General features: G+C 41.7%; 1 protein-coding gene across 3 annotated transcripts in view; it reads right to left on the bottom strand.

The window, feature by feature from the left end:
* Positions 1-2,645: 2,645 nt before the first annotated feature.
* Positions 2,646-18,046, bottom strand: part of efhd1 (EF-hand domain family, member D1) — a 56,504-nt gene continuing 41,103 nt past the window's right edge. For 2 of the 3 annotated variants that reach the window (XM_088381974.1, XM_088381972.1), the window contains 2 exons: positions 10,922-11,056; positions 2,646-5,859 (listed from right to left, as the gene is read on the bottom strand). In XM_088381974.1, coding sequence (XP_088238100.1) covers positions 5,725-5,859; positions 10,922-11,056 — 270 coding nt within the window. In that variant the 3' untranslated portion in view covers positions 2,646-5,724. The remainder of the gene's footprint in view (positions 5,860-10,921; positions 11,057-18,046) is intronic. The other variant, XM_088381973.1, reaches the window with a different exon arrangement.

Here is an 18,046-nt window from a genome sequence, read left to right on the forward strand (position 1 = left end):
GCCTGGCCATTGACACTTTTTTTCAATATGAAGTCTCAAGACACAAGTGGTAAGACTAATGTCAGGGGGGAAATTGACCTAACAACTACAGTAGCAATGCTGCCTCTACGTGGTAGTGGACCTCACGTGCATGTTTCTGAGCACAGAGAAAACTAACGCAAAGACGGGAGAACGTGCAAAAACCCAAACAGGAAAGCCGGAGCAAAGGTTCGAGTGCTGACCCACACATCTGTGAGTCGGACACGTTTATCTAATAATCCATTTTAATATCTTTTTAGAACAATTTATTCCAGCTTAATTCGAAAAGTGAAATTTAGACTATCATTAATCACATTCCACACCAAGTGGGGTATTTCATTTTATTGATTGATTAGTTTTTACAATGATTTTATCCCTTACCGCTAATGAAAACCCAACATTCATCTCCTCAAAAAATTATCTTTTACATATGAAACAATCATTATTTTTAGTCTAGAAATTACAACTGGCCTCTGGGAACGTATTTGTCTGTGTTTTATGACTCATTATTATCATCATTATTATAGTTACAAAGGATATGAAACCGTAACTACTGTAGAGTTCTCCCCCTCAGTGTGGCAGATTCATGACACTGCATCATCTTACAATTCTGGGCATCAGATTTTTCCGGGGAAAGTAGAGAATTGCTGTTAGACCGGCGCAAGTTCCCTACTTCCCGCTTTCCCAAGCTCATGGGGACCCGTTTTGAGGACATGGACGACATCAAGATGGCAGTGATGCCTGAGCTGCGTAGAAAAATAGCCAGATCGCCTAGACAGGTGAGTCACAAAAGTCTATTAAATCAGGTGAATCATTTGGCCTGCATTGCCTGTTGGTAATCAGAACACAATGGACACTGATCACTCATACAAGAAATTGTCTTCCCTCATGCTTGCTTGCTTGATAGTGTGGCAGAAAAACAACATACCGTAATTTCCGGTGTATAAGCCGCAACTTTTTTCCAAAATTTTGAACCCTGCGGCTTATTGTCAGGTGCGGCTTATATGAGATTTTTTTTTGTGATGACTTGATCACTTTTACGCTTAACACTATTATATACAGTAAAAGCTACAAAACAAACTGACAAATAACTCGTTTTCAAATCAGACGAGTAAAAACTGGTCAAATATTTAAAAAAAAAAAGATATTATTAAAAGTGAAGACAATTTGCAATTCTAGTAATGACACGAATTTGATGCACAATTTGTCCTCGTGGGCCACAGAATGATGTGGCGGGCCGTATCTGGCCCCTGGGCCTTGAGTTTGACACCTGTGCTCTAAACCTTTTCTCTTACTCTGCCATGTGACTCAGAGATTACACAAAGCAGTGGCACTGTTTGTATTAAAACCCAATCAATCAGCATTTAAATAAAATTCTTCTGACATTTTGCTCACCAAAAACAAGTTGTAATGAATGTGAACTTTTAGTGCATTTTATGCAGAAGGTTACTTTGAACCCTGAGGCTTAAATGGCGGCGCGGCGTATTTATGGATTTTTACGGCCTCCGGCCTCCAGGGGGCGCTCTAGCAAGAAGCAAGCGCGAGACAGGCGAAGAAGAGATAATGCACCGAAGAAGACGTGCTAGTTTGTGTTTACAACATTTCGCGCATCACGCAGAACGCGATCAAGATGGACATTACTGAAAGGAAGCTTTTATACACAAACCGTCATTATGGGGGACAAAAGAAATGCATATGATGCCGCTTTTAAGCTAAAGGCAGTCGATGTTGATGACATTGTGTTGCGGCACCCTTTTCTTTATTTCGTGGTCCTGTCTACTCTGGAGCTATATGTGTCGCTCGCTAGTTTAATGTAATTTAGCACTTCGTGCATGAATAAGATTAGCATCAACAGACCCTCATCATGGAAAATGCTAGAAGAAATGGATAAAAACGACGACGAAAGAGATACTGAGAAAGTGTGTGGTACAGGATATCTAACGCTATTCCAATCGGAAATTGAGGAGGAAGACTTTGACGGTTTCAGTGCACAGGAGGAAGACGAAGACGATGAAGCTCTTTTTTTTACTTTTACTTTAACCAGCCCTGTTAGTGCTGTGCTACCGTGTTGCTGCTGTGTTACCGCCGCGTCTCAGTGACTTTTACCGGTATGTTTTATTTAATCAAACCCTATTAGTGGTGTTACTTCCGTGTTGCTGCGGTATTACTGCCGTGTCACAGGCAGTGTTTGGAAAGAAATGTTAAGGTATGTTATTAAAACTTTAAAAAAGCTTTCTGTGTCCAGTATTTCTTTGTTAATAACTCACGTGCACACTTCCGTGTTGCTGCGGTACTACTGTTGCGTCACAGGCAATGTTTAGAAAGACATGTTAAAGCATGTTATTCAAACTTCAAAAAGGCTTTCTGTGTACGGTCTTTCTTTGTAAAAAAACTCGTGTGCACGTGCGGCTTATAGTCCGGTGCGGCTTATGTAATAAAAAAACTAAAATATCCCCGAATTTTAGCTGGTGCGGCTTATACACCGGTGCGGTTTATACACCGGAAATTACGGTAATGGACACTGGATGACTCATAACAGAAATTGTCTTCCCTCATGCTTGCTAGATAGTGAGGCAGAATTCAAGGATTTTTCCCAATCTATCTCCTATCAATGAGACTGTTTCACGTCATGTTTTAGTATTTTATTTTAGCAACTGTGACTACAGAATATATTTTCAGAAGCGCAAAAATATATTTCACTGATCATATTTATGCTTGGAGACTTATAAGCCTCTACTAAAACAAATTATATATACCATTGTATCTATGAAAAAATACATGGTCACTTTTCAACAAGAAAATACTCAAGAGGGTAAGTGATACACACAGTAGTCATTGCTATACAGGTAGGCTACAATATGCGACTTGTAGGAGAGAGAGAATAAAGGGCCTAGATCAGATCTCTTGAGCAATTACTTATGTATTTCTTCAATTTTCGATGACATCGGTGTTTATACTTGATTGCTCTTCTGTCATGCATTACATTGTGACTTTTACTTCGACATGATTTTAAAGCACACATTACTGCAGCAATGACTGGAGGAGAGTGGGATAAGGGGTGGGTGGTGCTGGAGGGTTGCAAAAACAGCAAATTACAATAACACATTTCAAGATAATTGTTTAACATATTTTTTGTCTATTCTGTAATTCTTATTTTTGTGTGTATTCAGCACACAAAAAAACGTAAATCATTACTTACGCTTCCAACGATGGTTCAAAATTGCTCAAACAACACTATTAGGAATGTGTGTAGTTTAAATGTGTACCAACCAACAATTTTTTGTCTCTCTAAATACGCAAATCATCTTGGTCAAGCTGTTTATTTTTTATTTTATTTGGATACATTGTGCTGGGTCTCCACAGCGAGACAATCAATATTTTTTCTTTAGCTGCCTATTTCTGGGCCATGACCAAACCATTCTGGGTTTTACTGGATTGTGACTAACAGCTCAGCTAATTTACATAATAGTACTTCACACGCAGTTTCTCTACCAAAGACTCAAGCCGCCATTTTCAAGCAACAGACGAACTGAAATGGAAACACCAGCTCTGCTGTGAGGTATTTGGATTATGCTATGGCTGATGCACACATCGCAAACACACACAAACACACACTAATTTTCAAAGATAATTTAGCAGCTTGGTGATGAAGCGCTGCCTACATGAGGGAAAATACAAATCAGACTTTTTCTAGTCAGAGTCACACGTTTTTAGACTTTGGGATCGTCAAGTGCAGTTACTCCGTCCTTAATTGCCATGGGCTCCGATTGATCGATCCCAGCAGATTTCAAGAAGCTAGAAAAAAGTAAAAAGTGTGCGACAGATTTGATTAATCAGTGCTGACTGATATATATGTATATATATATATATACATTTTTAACAATATCAGATTCCTGACTACAGATTCCAAACTACAATAATTTGGGAGCCAGAACAAAAAAAACAACAAAAAACCACCAGTTACTTCAAACACAAAATGAGAAAACATTTGTACTGCATGCTCCATAACAGCGGCGGTCCATGTACGTATATGGTAGCTGATCCTTCAGTGGAGACTTATCCAAGCTGTAAATGCCATCCACTACTGTCACTTCGCAACTAGCACCATCAATACTAAAACACACATTACAAGGTGTGGCGTTACTTCTCGCATTGAATAGTAGCTCCTCTGGAAAAGTCCATCTTAAGTGGATTTTTAAGTACCGTATGTTTGAAGCCCATTTAATTTCTCCTCCACCAGCTGTTGTGGACTTCAACTTTTCAAACGTATTAATGGATGCAAATTGCTACCGATGTGTTTTGCAAGAGGAATTTGGCTGTCACAGCTCTGCCATGACCAACACATCAAGGTGACAGAAAAATGCTGTTTACTGTACAATAGCTAGCACGCCTTGGGAGGCAAATTTGAAAACAGAATGGTCAGTTTAAGTAACAACAGCCAGCACTCGTGATGTGAGTGTTTACGTAACTGTTATGAAGTGCCAAATTCTGAGCAATACTGCTACTGAAAGATTCATTTGCATCATGAATGGTCGATGCTGCCAGTGATGTTCACTCTCTGCATACAAAAATGCACTGATAACAGTGTTTTAAGTGGGGGGGAAGTCAGGGAAGCAGACTTCAGTCTAGGTTATACTGCAAGTCTGTCCTTTTGGGGGCGCATTGAGCGTATTGTAAATAACATTTTTAACTTGACTTCCCCTTTAAAGGCAAGATTTTCTGTGCTTCATTTTGTTTGCTAAGGTAGGACATTGACACTCTTGTTATGTCACTGAGAAAGAAATGGCACATACTTATTTAAGGAAAGCTAATCTGAATCTTTAGATCAGTATGGAAGGTATAGAACAAAAATACTTCTCACATTAGCCAAACAGTATAATTTGGACTAATTCTTCACAGCTGCTTCAGGCTATTTTCATTTGTAGTCACCTTAAAATAACCTCCTGAGTCATTATTTTTTATTAGTTTTCTTAGAAAACACAGAACCAAATATGGAAAATATCAATAATTTTATGTCATGGGTGGAATGGCATGATGTAGTAGGCGCTTTGAGCAGAGGAGGTCAGTGTCATGAGATGATTTAGGCAAAAAAGTGATTTATGTCAAATAATGACTCAGGTCGGGGTAGTTTTGTTTGAGGTTTTATCCATGAATTTTTCCCTCTTCCAGCCCAATGAGGCAATATTGTCATGCAATTATGTATGAAATATATTAGTCACACAACACGCACACCAAATGTCTCTCTAATATACACAGATTTGAATAGTATTTTAAACAAAAAAGTGAGGGTGAAACAACCATCCTGGAACATCAAACTTGACAGACTCGGTCGAATCAAGACTACATTGAAGACAATGAGAGGATGCACGACAGCATATACTATACAGGGTTTACAGATTACACCACAAAATTAATATTTTGACTTTAGGGTGAAAATGTAATGCAATGGCACGTGGACACACACACACACATTTGGACTGGTTCCTGGTCCCTACTGGTTTTTCTGTTTGATGTAGTGCATTTAAACACAATTTATCATTGTTAAACACAATTTATCATAATAATACTGAGTGTTTACCTAACTTTGTGATTAAGTGCCAAATTCTGAGCATTATCATTTAAGAATATAAGTAATGTAAATGTACTTTGAAAATCTGACTAACAGAATGTGCGTTTTCAGGATTGCCATCCTTTTCCTGTACAGCGTCATGAGCAAAAAGCCGACTGCAGCTCTTTGAAAGCGGCTCGCCTCTCTTTTTTTTCCATTTCCTGTTTCTTGCGTTCTTCCTTCTCCTCGCGGATCTCAGCCTCAAACTTGCTGCCCACAGACAGTGCCTGCATCTGGTGACACACACAAACACAAAAACTTTGTTGCATAATTGTCATTATTGCCAGCCTTCTGTGCAAAGCATCTAAAGCTCACGATGTCCTAAGATTTTGCCCAGTACTGTATATTATTACCCTGCCCTGCTATCGGTGAAGAAGTTTTAAAACATCGGTAATCATGATTTATTTCTATGTATGTAGTTGAAATGCTAGTCCTACATGTTCTTTACAAATAATCTTAGTGCAGTCCACCTCGTCGGCAGCATAAGCTCCTTGCCTATTTCCATAGAAGGGCATAATATGAGGTGTGAGAGTGCTTAAGAGGGTCAAAAGGAAAATATGGCAGGATCAGAAAATCCTCAGTAGCTCTTAAAATATCCCCAGTTTGTAATAGTTGGTAGCGCATATTGAATAGATAAGGGTATCTTCTCTGAAACGATGGTCTTGAAGTGTGACATGAGAACTGAAACAAACTTTTTCAACACCAGGTCAAAATGATCTAGGCTTTAAATCAAACCTTCTTCCAGTGTGCTCTGAAAAAATATAGTTCACTTTGTTACTGTCACAGCCTACATTCTCGATTTTTTAAGTTATATTTATTACGTGTAACAAGCACAGTAATCCCTCGCTACATCGTGGTTCATTTATCGCAGCTTCAGTACATCGCGGCTACCCCCCACCCCCACAAATAAAAAATTCAAAATAAAAAATTCTAAATTGAGGAATTATGGCACGAAAGTTGCCGGCATGCCAGCAGAAGGCAGAGAGTGCCCACACAATTGCAGTCCGTACACTTGTACCTTGTTATTAAAAAAAAAAGCTGTTATAATAATGAGTTCTCAAAACACATTTATAGTATTGTACCTTGTTATAAAAAATTAAATAATAAAAGAGTAATAAAACATATCTACAGTATGTATACTTGTACCTTGTTATAAAAAGTTGTTATAATAATAAAAGAGTTCTAAAAACATATTTACAGTATGTATACTTTAGCTATCCCAGCAGTTGAACTGTGCACCGTTTAAAGCAGACCTGGGCAAATTACGGCCTGCGGGCCACATCCGGCCCTTTGTGCGTCCCTGTCCGGCCCGCATGAGGCCAATCGTAAATTATATTTGATTACTACTTAATTTAAAAAAAAAATAATTGTGTCATGCGTGCAATACAACTGTTTTGCTTTTATTTTGAAAGGCGTCGCACTTCCGTGTAGCGTACGTGTATGTGAGCTGTGCGTGAAGGTGAACAGTGCGAAGTAACGCTGCCCGAGAAATGCAGAGGCCGCGCCCGCACTCCAGATCCGCGAAGAGGAAGTGCGCCAGATGTTCCGGAGACAAAAGATCAGGAAGGCACCGGGCCCAGACGGCGTGTCACCTTCCTGCTAGAAAGTCTGCGCTGAGCAGCTGGCGCCCACCTTTGCACGGATCTTTAATCGTTCCCTGGAGCTGTGTGAGGTGCCCTCGTGCTTCAAGAGCTCCACCATCGTTCCAGTGGCCAAGAAGCCCGCCATCACAGGTCTGAATGACTATAGACCTGTTGCACTGACATCTGTGGTCATGAAATCTTTTGAGACGTTAGTGCTGAACTACCTGAAGGATGTCACGGGCCCCCTGCTGGACCCCCTCCAGTTTGCCTACCGGACAAACAGGTCGGTGGATGATGCGGTCAACATGGGACTGCACATCCTGCACCACCTGGAAACCCCAGGAACGTACGCCAGGATCCTGTTTGTGGACTTCAGCTCGGCGTTCAACACCATCGCTCCTGACATCCTCCAACAGAAGCTCATCCAGCTCGCGGTGCCTGCCTCCACCTGTCAGTGGATCACCAGCTTCCTGACCAACAGGAGACAGCGTGTGAGGCTGGGGAGCATCACATCTGACACCCGAACCACCAATACTGGAGCCCCTCAGGGGTGCGTCCTCTCCCCACTGCTCTTCTCCCTCTACACCAATGATTTCTCCGCAGGTGACTCTCCTGTGAAGCTCCTGAAGTATGCAGACGACACCACTCTCATCGGACCGATCCAGAACGGTGATGAGACTGCGTACAGACAGGAGGTGGAGCGGCTGGTCCACTGGTGCAGCCAAAACCACCTGGAGCTGAACCCGCTCAAGACCGTGGAGATGACAGTGGACTTCAGGCGAGGGCCTTCACCACTTTCACCCATCACTATCCGCAGTAATACTATTCTCTCAACAGACACCTTCAAGTTCCTGGGAACCACAATCTCTCGGGACCTGAAATGGACCGGCCACATAGACTCTGTCCGGAAGAAGGCCCAGCAGAGGCTGTACTTCCTGAGACAGCTCAAGAAGTTCAACCTGCCGCGGGAGCTGCTGAAGACCTTCTACACTGCCATCATCCAGTCTGTCCTCTGCACCTCCATCACTGTCTGGTTTGGATCAGCCTCCAAACAAGACAAGCACAGACTGCAACGGACAATAAGGACTGCAGAAAAGATAATTGGAACCAACATCCCATCTATCCAAGACATGTACCTGTCCAGGACCAGGAAACGTGCAAGTAACATCTCAACAGACCCTTCTCACCCAGGTTGCAGTCTGTTTGAACTACTCCCCTCCAGACGGCGTTATAGAGCTCTGCACACTAAAACCAGCAGACACAGAGACAGCTTCTTCCCCCAGGCTGTTGCTCTGATGAACTCACACCACTCTTAGAGTCTCAGAGTCATTACTGTGCAATAACATCCTGCTCTCCACACCTTTTTTGTCTACACTGTTTGTACTATGTGTCCTCTCTGCATCCATTGCAGCCTGGTCATCCTAGAAGAGGGACCCTCCCATCTGTGGTCTCTTCTCAAGGTTTCTCATTTCCCCTAGCTGGAGTTTTGAGTTTTTCCTTCCCCTCTTGGGAGTTTAAGATCAGGGGATGTTTGAGAATATCTTCCATTTTTCACATGTCCTGAGTGTTGTTGTTAGTCACCTAAATGTTGAACAGAGGCTGTGATTTACCGAAGTCAAATTCCTTGTTTGGCACGCTCAAACATGGCGAATAAAAAACTCTTGAATCTTAAATGTGTGCTGACCCTCAGAAAAGAAAAGTTGACAAGGAGCGCCGTGTTTTCAACAAGACATGGACTGCCAAGTATTTCTTTACAGAAATGAAAGGTAAAGCCGTATGCCTGATTTGTGGTACACAGGACGCTGTGTTTAAGGAATATAATTTGAGTCGCCACTACACGACCAAGCATGAAATAAAATACATCCGTCTGATAAACGGGGCGCATCAGAGGCTGATGCATTGCTAGCAAAACTGCAAGCCCAACAAGGACTTTTTATCAAACTTCACACCCAGAGATGGAGCGGCTTTGTCATTTGAGGAAAAGTTAAAGAAGTTAAGAATAAATTGTAGTGATTAATGACTGTTTTTCTATTTGACCTATACACCACAGTTTCACATAGCTTAATATAAATATAAACAGAATAATTGTATTCTTCTAATTACCTGTACCAACTATTTAAAATAAATAATTTAGTGCATTTTACAATGGAAGAAAATTGAGCAGGTTTAAGTTATCGTAGGTGTTGCCCTCTGACACAATTCAGGTTTTTCATGTGGCACCTTGTAAAAATTAATTGCCCATCCCTGGTTTAAAGGCTACACAAAGGAAATACTCCGTGCAGATACCATGAAATATTTTATCTACATATTTTATTTTTCGTTCGTTACCAATTAAAAAAGATCATCAAGCTTGACACAGCTTACTTTTCAGAGAAAAAATTGTACTTGGTATTTGCGGCTCAACATACTCATCGGCTTTAAAAATCAGGTGTAGTTACTAGATAGTGAGTGATACCTTATGGCAATTTATTGTGATAATTTTGTTATATTACCACTTTGTGGTAATTTATGAATTAAGGACAGTGTTAGACTCAATATATGTTGCATTAACATTCTGGCAATTTTTGGCAACAACTGATGCATTTTAAGATTAGCAAGTAGTGGTGAAACAAAACATATCAGTCAATATTTGGTATTTTTTAACACTAGAGGTCCCAAACTGTTGCCGAATGGCAGTTATACCTTTAATTCATCAGCATCTGCGATATTTGTATTTTGTAGCACTGATTTAAAGCCAGGCACATCAGCGGGCAGCCCCGTGTAAATAGTGCATGTTCCACTGATGTTGCCGGCTGACTTAGTGAACGACCACAAACCAAAATGTTTGGAATACGTACTCAACAACAGTTCTGGGAGAAAGTTAAGGCTTACATTATGATATTTCAAAGTCCTGTGGTCATACATTTACTGTACTATGTTACGAGTAAACTATTAAGTGTTACTTCAGTTAGTGAAAGAAAAATAACGAATAGCATAAAACCATCTGGAACTGGCAGCGACAGCTGGTTGAAGATTTGCTAACTTGCAGTTAACTTGAAGGACTGTAGTCAAAAGCTATCAGGAGACTGCTTGCTTTACATAACGTCATTAGTCCCAATGTTATGTTGTTTTATTTTTCATGAGTCAAACGCTGCACCCGCTCATACATACAGCACCGTGCGCCAGTTTTCCATTCAACTTATTTGTATTAATGAAAATTCACCTCAAGAATCTATTGTGCATTGTGGGTAAAAGTAGACTTAATTAGCGTAATAAAGTGATGCGTTTGACCAATAACATCACACAGACATCACAATTTTCCTTATTAAACCTGTGTAACGTTAACTGTCGGTCATCGGTTGACCCTGACCTCTAAATATTGGCATCGGTTATAGAAAAACCCATTATCAGTCGACCTCTACTTGCAAGAGGTCTCAATTGAATGGGTGTGTTGCTATGACACGAACAGGAAGAGGTTGCGACGGCCGTTTTTCACCACTCAAATATTCACACACAAACGACAGCCGGATCTGAGTCAAGTTGTTTGTTTTTTATCTCTGCAGTAAGTCTGCTATACTGAAGGCAGTGAACTCCGACAATAGTCGTAAAAGGAAGAAAACAATGACACACGAGTCAGCATTTGAGCATGGAACGTGATTATCCTTCTGGAGAACTTACCCATAATAATTGATTACTTAATTTGCATTACCTGGCAGAGCACAAAACAACGTACCTTAGCTTCAAAAAAGTCTTTGGCCCCACTCACTCCCTCTGTGGAGACGTTGATTTCAGACAGTCTGGCCAGTGCCATAAGACCACTCTCTTCTTGCAGCTCCCCCGCTGCTGCTCTTCGAAAGATCAACAAAAACTGGGAGGGGGATGAACAAAGTTTCAGTTTTCGTGTAGCTTATGGTAAATCTCGGTTGTCGTTCTTCAAAATGTCAAGTTAACCAGTAAGCTAATGCTAGCGTTAGCGAGAAGCTGACAAATGCATTTAACACATTATGTTCCCCAAGAATAATACAGCACCTTCGATGCAATTCATCTGATACAACTACTCAAAATACACCAACAACAATTGAAAACAGAGCGCACAGTGCTAAAAATCAGCAGAAAGACTGACGCTAATGCTATGAAAACGAGTGCATAGACACGCAATGAAATACAGTTTATTTTATTTTTCATCTCAAGCTTACTGCTTTACTGTGTCCGTCATTTCTATAGATTTAAGGAACTGAACCATCAACGAAACAAAGTCTTTCGGCGAATCCTTCTCTATACTGAGCCTATATGAGAGCCTATTGAGTTGCGCTCATGCCATCTTTGTGTCTTTTGTATACCCGCTCTGTGGTATGGATACTGCTGGGGCCTAAATTTCCCCACCCCCGGGGATCAATAAATGTTCAATCAATCAATTCAAAACATTTCTGAAACACCCGTCCTTGTCCTGTTGGCTTCTTCAAGCCGTGATCTTCAACACTCACTAGAGCGTAGCGGTTCCAATTCTGAGACCATGGTGCTCAGTTGGAAAAGGGTGGACACCCTCTCTGGGATGGGGATGACATCCTGCCCCAACTGGAGGAGTTCAATTATCTTGGAGTCTTATTCACAAGCAAGGGCAGGATGGAGCAGTGCATTTGCTGTGATGGGGACTCTGTACCAGCTCGTTGTGGTGAAGAGGGAGCTGAGTCAAAAGATCTGGTCGATCTACAATCCTGCCCTCACTTATACTCACAAGCTATGGGTCGTGACTGAAAGAACAAGATCCCGGATACAAGCGGCCGAAATGAGCTTCCTCACGCAGGGTGTCCACGCTCTCCGTTAAAGATAGGGTTTACGACGCAAAACCGCTTAGGTCGAAAAAAGGCCTTAAATCAGGGGTGCCCGATACGTCGATCGTGATCGACCGGTTGATCGCCTAGAAGTTTGGGGAACGCTGCTCTAGTGTGGCTTATTCATTATTTAATTTGAACTATTTTATTATATTTTTCGGACTAAAAGTCGCTCCGGAATATATGTCGCATTAGCAATAAAATGCACAATAAAGTGAAAAAAACATATTCAAGATTCAAGAGTTTTTATTCGCCATGTTTGAGCGTGCCAAACAAGGAATTTGACTTTGGTAAATCACAGCCTCTGTTCAACTTTTAGGTGACTAACAACAACACTCAGGACATGTGAAAAATGGCAAATAGTCTCAAACATCCCCTGATCTTAAACTCCCAAGAGGGCAAGGAAAAACTCAAAACTCCAGCTAGGGTAAATGAGAAACCTTGAAAAGAGACCACGGATGGGAGGGTCCCTCTTCCAGGCTGCAATGGATGCAGAGACGACACATTGTACAAACGGTGTAGATCAGGGGTGGGCAAACTTTCTGATTTGCGGGCCAAATTGGGTTCGAAATTTTGACCGGGGGGCGGAACCAGGAGCAGATGGATTTAGTGTTTATGTGAAGTAATATAAATGACATGTAAAGGTCATTGCATAAAACGTTTTTACTTTTAGTAGATACTGAAGCATGGATATTAAAAAAAACTTTTTGAAAACAAATGCATTTATTAACAGCATTAAAAAAATATTTCACCAAAAAACTACTATCAGTGATTCTTATGAAATACGACAGTTATGATGAATAACATTTTCCATCACTTCAGCGCCTGCAGGTCAGATTTATGAAATATGTTTATCTGATGAGGCGAAATCACATCCAACGGCAAACATTCTGACCAAATACATCATCTTGAAGAATCAGTGAAAGAATACATCTAAATAAAGTAATAAAGAAATCAATAGTATTGTTGGTTTCGCTTTTTTGCTAATGCATCATAGTCTGGAGTAAAATTTGTTGTGGTAATTCTTCGGATAGAGTCGAGGTCCGTTAACCTAGATCTGTGACAGGCTTTGTTGACGTTCATGTGGCTGAACGTCTTCTCACACATGTAGGTCGAGCCAAATTTTCGACTCTTTATTAACATTCAGCACTCAGTGTCCACCTTTCTTTTCTTCGGGCCACTCATTTTAATGGAAGGATTCCAGGGGAAGGTTTGTGGGTAGCATTAGCGTAAAACTGTATCTGAAAGCTCAGTGCGCGAATTACGAGAATACTGACGTCACAGTCTACGGTCGAAATCCGGCACCGATAGATGAAATAGAGCGCGGAGTGCGCCGCGTCCGTACTACTGAGTACGCACACGCACTTGTGAGTGTGCACCGAGCTTTCTGACACGGCTCACGGGAGTAAATGCGCGGGCGGGCGCTTCCCCATCTATTGGGGAAACAGTAATTGCAGGGAAAATGACCCCCCAGAAAATTAATAAAACAATTTATTCAGGTTTGGCGGGCCGGATTAAAAGTTTGCCCATGTCTGGCCTAGCCACTACTGGTCGATCGCGTGACATTAAAATGTTTTTGGGGGTTTTTCGCACTTGACGCGTACGCAAACAACGGCGCTAACAACACAACACTAATGCTCGCGAGTTCCCTCCAATTGTCAGATCCCTGTTTTTTCTCTTAAATTTAAGAAAGGGTATAAAAAGGGCAGCTGGACATAGTAAAAAGACTTTAAAAAGTATCAATTTCATAGGGAATGGGAGGACTTTTTTTTCACGTTGACATATATATATATATATATATATATATATATATATATATATATATATATATATATATATATATATATATATATATATATATATATACACATATAGTATATATACGTATATATATACATGTTTATGTATATATATATATGTGTGTACATAGTAAATTATTTTTTTAGTGGGTAGATCTTTGTGACTTGGTCATTTCAAAAGTAGCTCGCGAGCTGAAAATGTTTGGGCACCCCTGCTTTAAATACTGCAAGTGAGACGTGTGTCGTAAACACGAAACGACGCAACTCAAGACCGTCGCATACCGAGGACTCCCTGTATATGCGCACACACACACACACACACACACACACACACACACACACACACACACACACACACACACACACACACACACACACACACACACACACACACACACACACACACACACACACACACACACACACACACACACACACACACACACACACACACACACACACACACACACACACACACACACACACACACACACACACACACACACACACACACACACACACACACACACACACACACACACACACACACACACACACACGGACGTGCGGACAGAGGAGGCTACGCCTCCCCTGCCATCATGAAAAGGGGAAAAACAAATTCAATTGTTTTCACTATAAAGTCATTTTCCTTTTAATCTCATATCATTTTGATCCAAAATCTCTGAATCTTTATAGTTATTTTAAAACCGAAGACGATTCGCTCGGAGGAGCCAACGTCCTGTCTAGCCTCCTTTGAGGATTGCGTAATCACACGGCTGCCTATGTTGACAAGCTATGCAGTTAGACCAGGTATGGGCAAACTACGGCCCGCGGGCCACATCCGGCCCACGGGACCGTTTAATCCGGCCCGCCAACCCTAAATAAATTGTATTATTACACATTTTTTCTGGGTCATTTTGCCTGCAATGACTGCGTTTCCCCAGTAGATGGGGAACCACTCGCCTGCGCATTTACTACCGGAAGCCGAGTTAGAAAGCTCGTTGCACACTCAAGTGCGTGTACGTACTCAGTAGTACGGAAATGGCGCACTCGCGCTCTATTTGTATCAGTGCCGAATTTAGAGCGTGGGCTGTGACGACAGCATTCTTGTAATTTGCGCGCCGAGCTTTCGGATACAGTTTTACGCTAAAGCCACCCACAAACCTTCCCCTGGAATCCTTCTATTAAAAAGAGTCGCCCAAGAAAAAGCAAGGTGGACACTGAGTGCCGAGTGTTTAAAAAGAGTGGCCAATTTGGCTCGACGTACGCGACGTGACGTTCAGCCACATGAACATCAACATTAACCCGTCACAGATCTAGGTAAACGGACCAACACCTCGGATCTCTCCTAAGAATTGCCACAACAAGTTTTACTCCAGACTATGACACACTAGCAAAAAAAGGGAGACCAACAACACTGTTCCCACTGAAAATGAAGGGGAGGCTTTCAAGTTTGTTGTAAAAAAATGCATTTTGAATATGATCTGTACAAATAGCAGGGATTGAAACTAGCGACCATTCTCATTTTCAAACAATGCAGGATACTCAAGGACATTGATGCACCACCTGTTTGTGACTAATCTTAACCTGTAAAGTTCTTAAGGCTTACTTTAAGGAAGTGTTTCCCGTTTCCTCACCTCTGTTACCAGGTGTTTGTGAGTTAAAACTCTGCTCTGATTTTCAGATACCCCTCACCGTGTTGCCGTTTTGATTACTTTATTTGGAGGTATGCTTTCACCGATTCTTCAAGATGATATATTTGGTCAGAATGTTTGCCGTTTGATGTGATCTCATAAGATAAACATCTTTCATTAATCCGACCTGCAGGCAGTGAAGTGATGGAGACTGTTATTCATAATAACAGTGTCGTATTTTATGGGAATCACTGATAGCAGTTTTTTAGGGATTTTTTTTTTTTTTAATGCTGTTAATAAATGCATTTGTTTTCAAAAAACTTTTTTTGAATACCCTTGCTTTACTACCTACTCAAGGCCAAAACCTTTTATGCAATGACCTTTACAGGTCGTTTATATTACTTCACACAAACACTACATCCATCTGCTCCTGGTTCGGCCCCCGGTCTAAATTTAGAACCTAATTCGGCCCGCAAGTCAAAAAGTTTGCCCACCCCTGAGTTAGACTGAACCGCTCTCTGTCTTTATGTCGCTGTTTAAGTGTTCAAACACTGTGGCTATATTAACTAATTTTCGTAGTTAAGCTGGTGTATAAAATATTTTGTGTTTTTTGTCATCTGTCTGTAACGTCGTGTTTAATGGCTTTGAAAAGAGATCTTACGGAGGCTACGCAAAAAGGTTCTCCAGCCTTATGGCAGAGGGTGCTCGTGATCCCGGGATGCTTCATGCACCTACCTGTAGAATAAGAGATCTCCAGTTCAAATTTACAGTGAACAACTGAGGAGCAGTCGTCCATTTGTTTTTTGTTTTTTAGTTTTTTGTTTTTTCTGTGTTTACATTTCGTTTTACAATGGAGGATTACATATCTGAACGATTTTCAACGATGGATATTCGGTCGAAGCAGGAGGTCATCAGTAAAGGAAGAGCAACTCCGGAATTAAAAGGTTTGATTCGGACAACGGGACTTAGGAGCATGTCTTTCCAAACGGAGTGGTACGCACAATCGAAAACAAGTTTTTTATTCCATGTGCTTTATTGAGTGTTTTTATGTGTGAAGACTGCTGTTATGAGATTTTAATTACCGTATTTGTGGGACTATAAATCGCGTTTTTTTTCATAGTTTGGGTGGGGGGGGCGACTTATACTGAGGAGCGACATATGTTAATTTTTTCACAAATTTTCAAACCCCCCCACAAAAAAAACCCTGAAACCGTGATTAACGAACCGCGATGTAGCAAGGGATTACTGTAATTTGAACTGCAAGTGAGGTCAGCGGCGCGACGCGGCGGATGTTTACATAAAGGACAAAGGATTCGATCACGGGATGACGAAGATGACGAAGGGCCCCACGTACTACCGGCATCATTAGCGGCTTTGTTTGTAAGTGACACGGCGGACGAAGAGTTTGAAGGATTTAATGATTTGGAGTGGCACAGAAGGTTTGAAAAACTATTATGGCTACTCTACGAAGCTCTCTTTCACCTCCGTGGATGGAAGTTGGGGGCCGGCGCTCGGCCGGGTGACTGTCCGGGGACGGTGGATGGGGCTCGGACATGGCTTTTACGCACGCCCGGTCCTACTCTACGGAGCTCTCTTTCACCTCCGTGGATGGAAGTTGGGGGCCGGCGCTCGGCCGGGTGGGTGTCCGGGGACGGTGGATGGGGCTCGGACATGGCTTTTATGCACGCCCGGTCCTATTCTACGGCGCTCTCTTCTACCTCCGTGGCTGAAGGTCAGGGGCCGGTGCTCGGCAGCTGGCTGTCCGGGGACGGTGGATGGGGCAAGGACACTGCTCCTACGCACATCCGGTCCTATTCTACGGAGGTCCCAGCCATCTCCGTGGCTGGAAGTGCCACCTCCGGGGATGGAAGTCCACGCCGCCACACGCCTGGGAGTCGACGCCGGTGCTTGGGGCCGTGTGGCAGTGAATTATTTATGTTATAGTTATTTGATATATTTTATTTCGTGTAGCAACTTGTATATGTTTTTATCATTACAGTTCAGTAGTTGTTGGCTTGTTGAACTCTTGTTAAATAAAGAGCCGTTTACCAAACCCACATCTTTCCTGGTACTTTGTTAATGCTATAATATAGTTATATACGACATCAATGGAATAACGACGACGCTGACGTCAGGGCGCAGGCGCGGCGTTGTTGACATAGGACGAGGAATTTGATCGATGATTTAATGATTTGGAGTGACACAGATGGTTTGATAATATTGTTGTTTATATGATAGTTATGTGAAATATACTTTATATATCGTTATATGGGTCTGTGGAATATTTAGAACTGCAACTCACGACGAGTCCGACGTAAGCGTCGCGGCGGATACGCGGCATCGTTTACATAAAGGACGATTGATGGATTTAATGAATTGGAGTGACACAGATGGTTTTATGAACGTGTTATTTATGTAATAGTTATTAGATATCTAATTTATATTTCGTTATATGGGCCTGTGGAATATTTTGAAGTGCAAGCGCCGTCAGCGGCGCGCACCCATTGTTGACAAAGAACGATCGATGGATTTAATGAATTGGAGTGACACAGATGGTTTTATAAATGTGTTATTTATGTAATAGTTTTTTATA

Source organism: Syngnathus floridae, chromosome 7, assembly GCF_059516105.1.
Source record: "Syngnathus floridae isolate MCC-2025c chromosome 7, RoL_Sflo_1.0, whole genome shotgun sequence".
In the NCBI taxonomy this organism is placed as follows: domain Eukaryota; kingdom Metazoa; phylum Chordata; class Actinopteri; order Syngnathiformes; family Syngnathidae; genus Syngnathus; species Syngnathus floridae.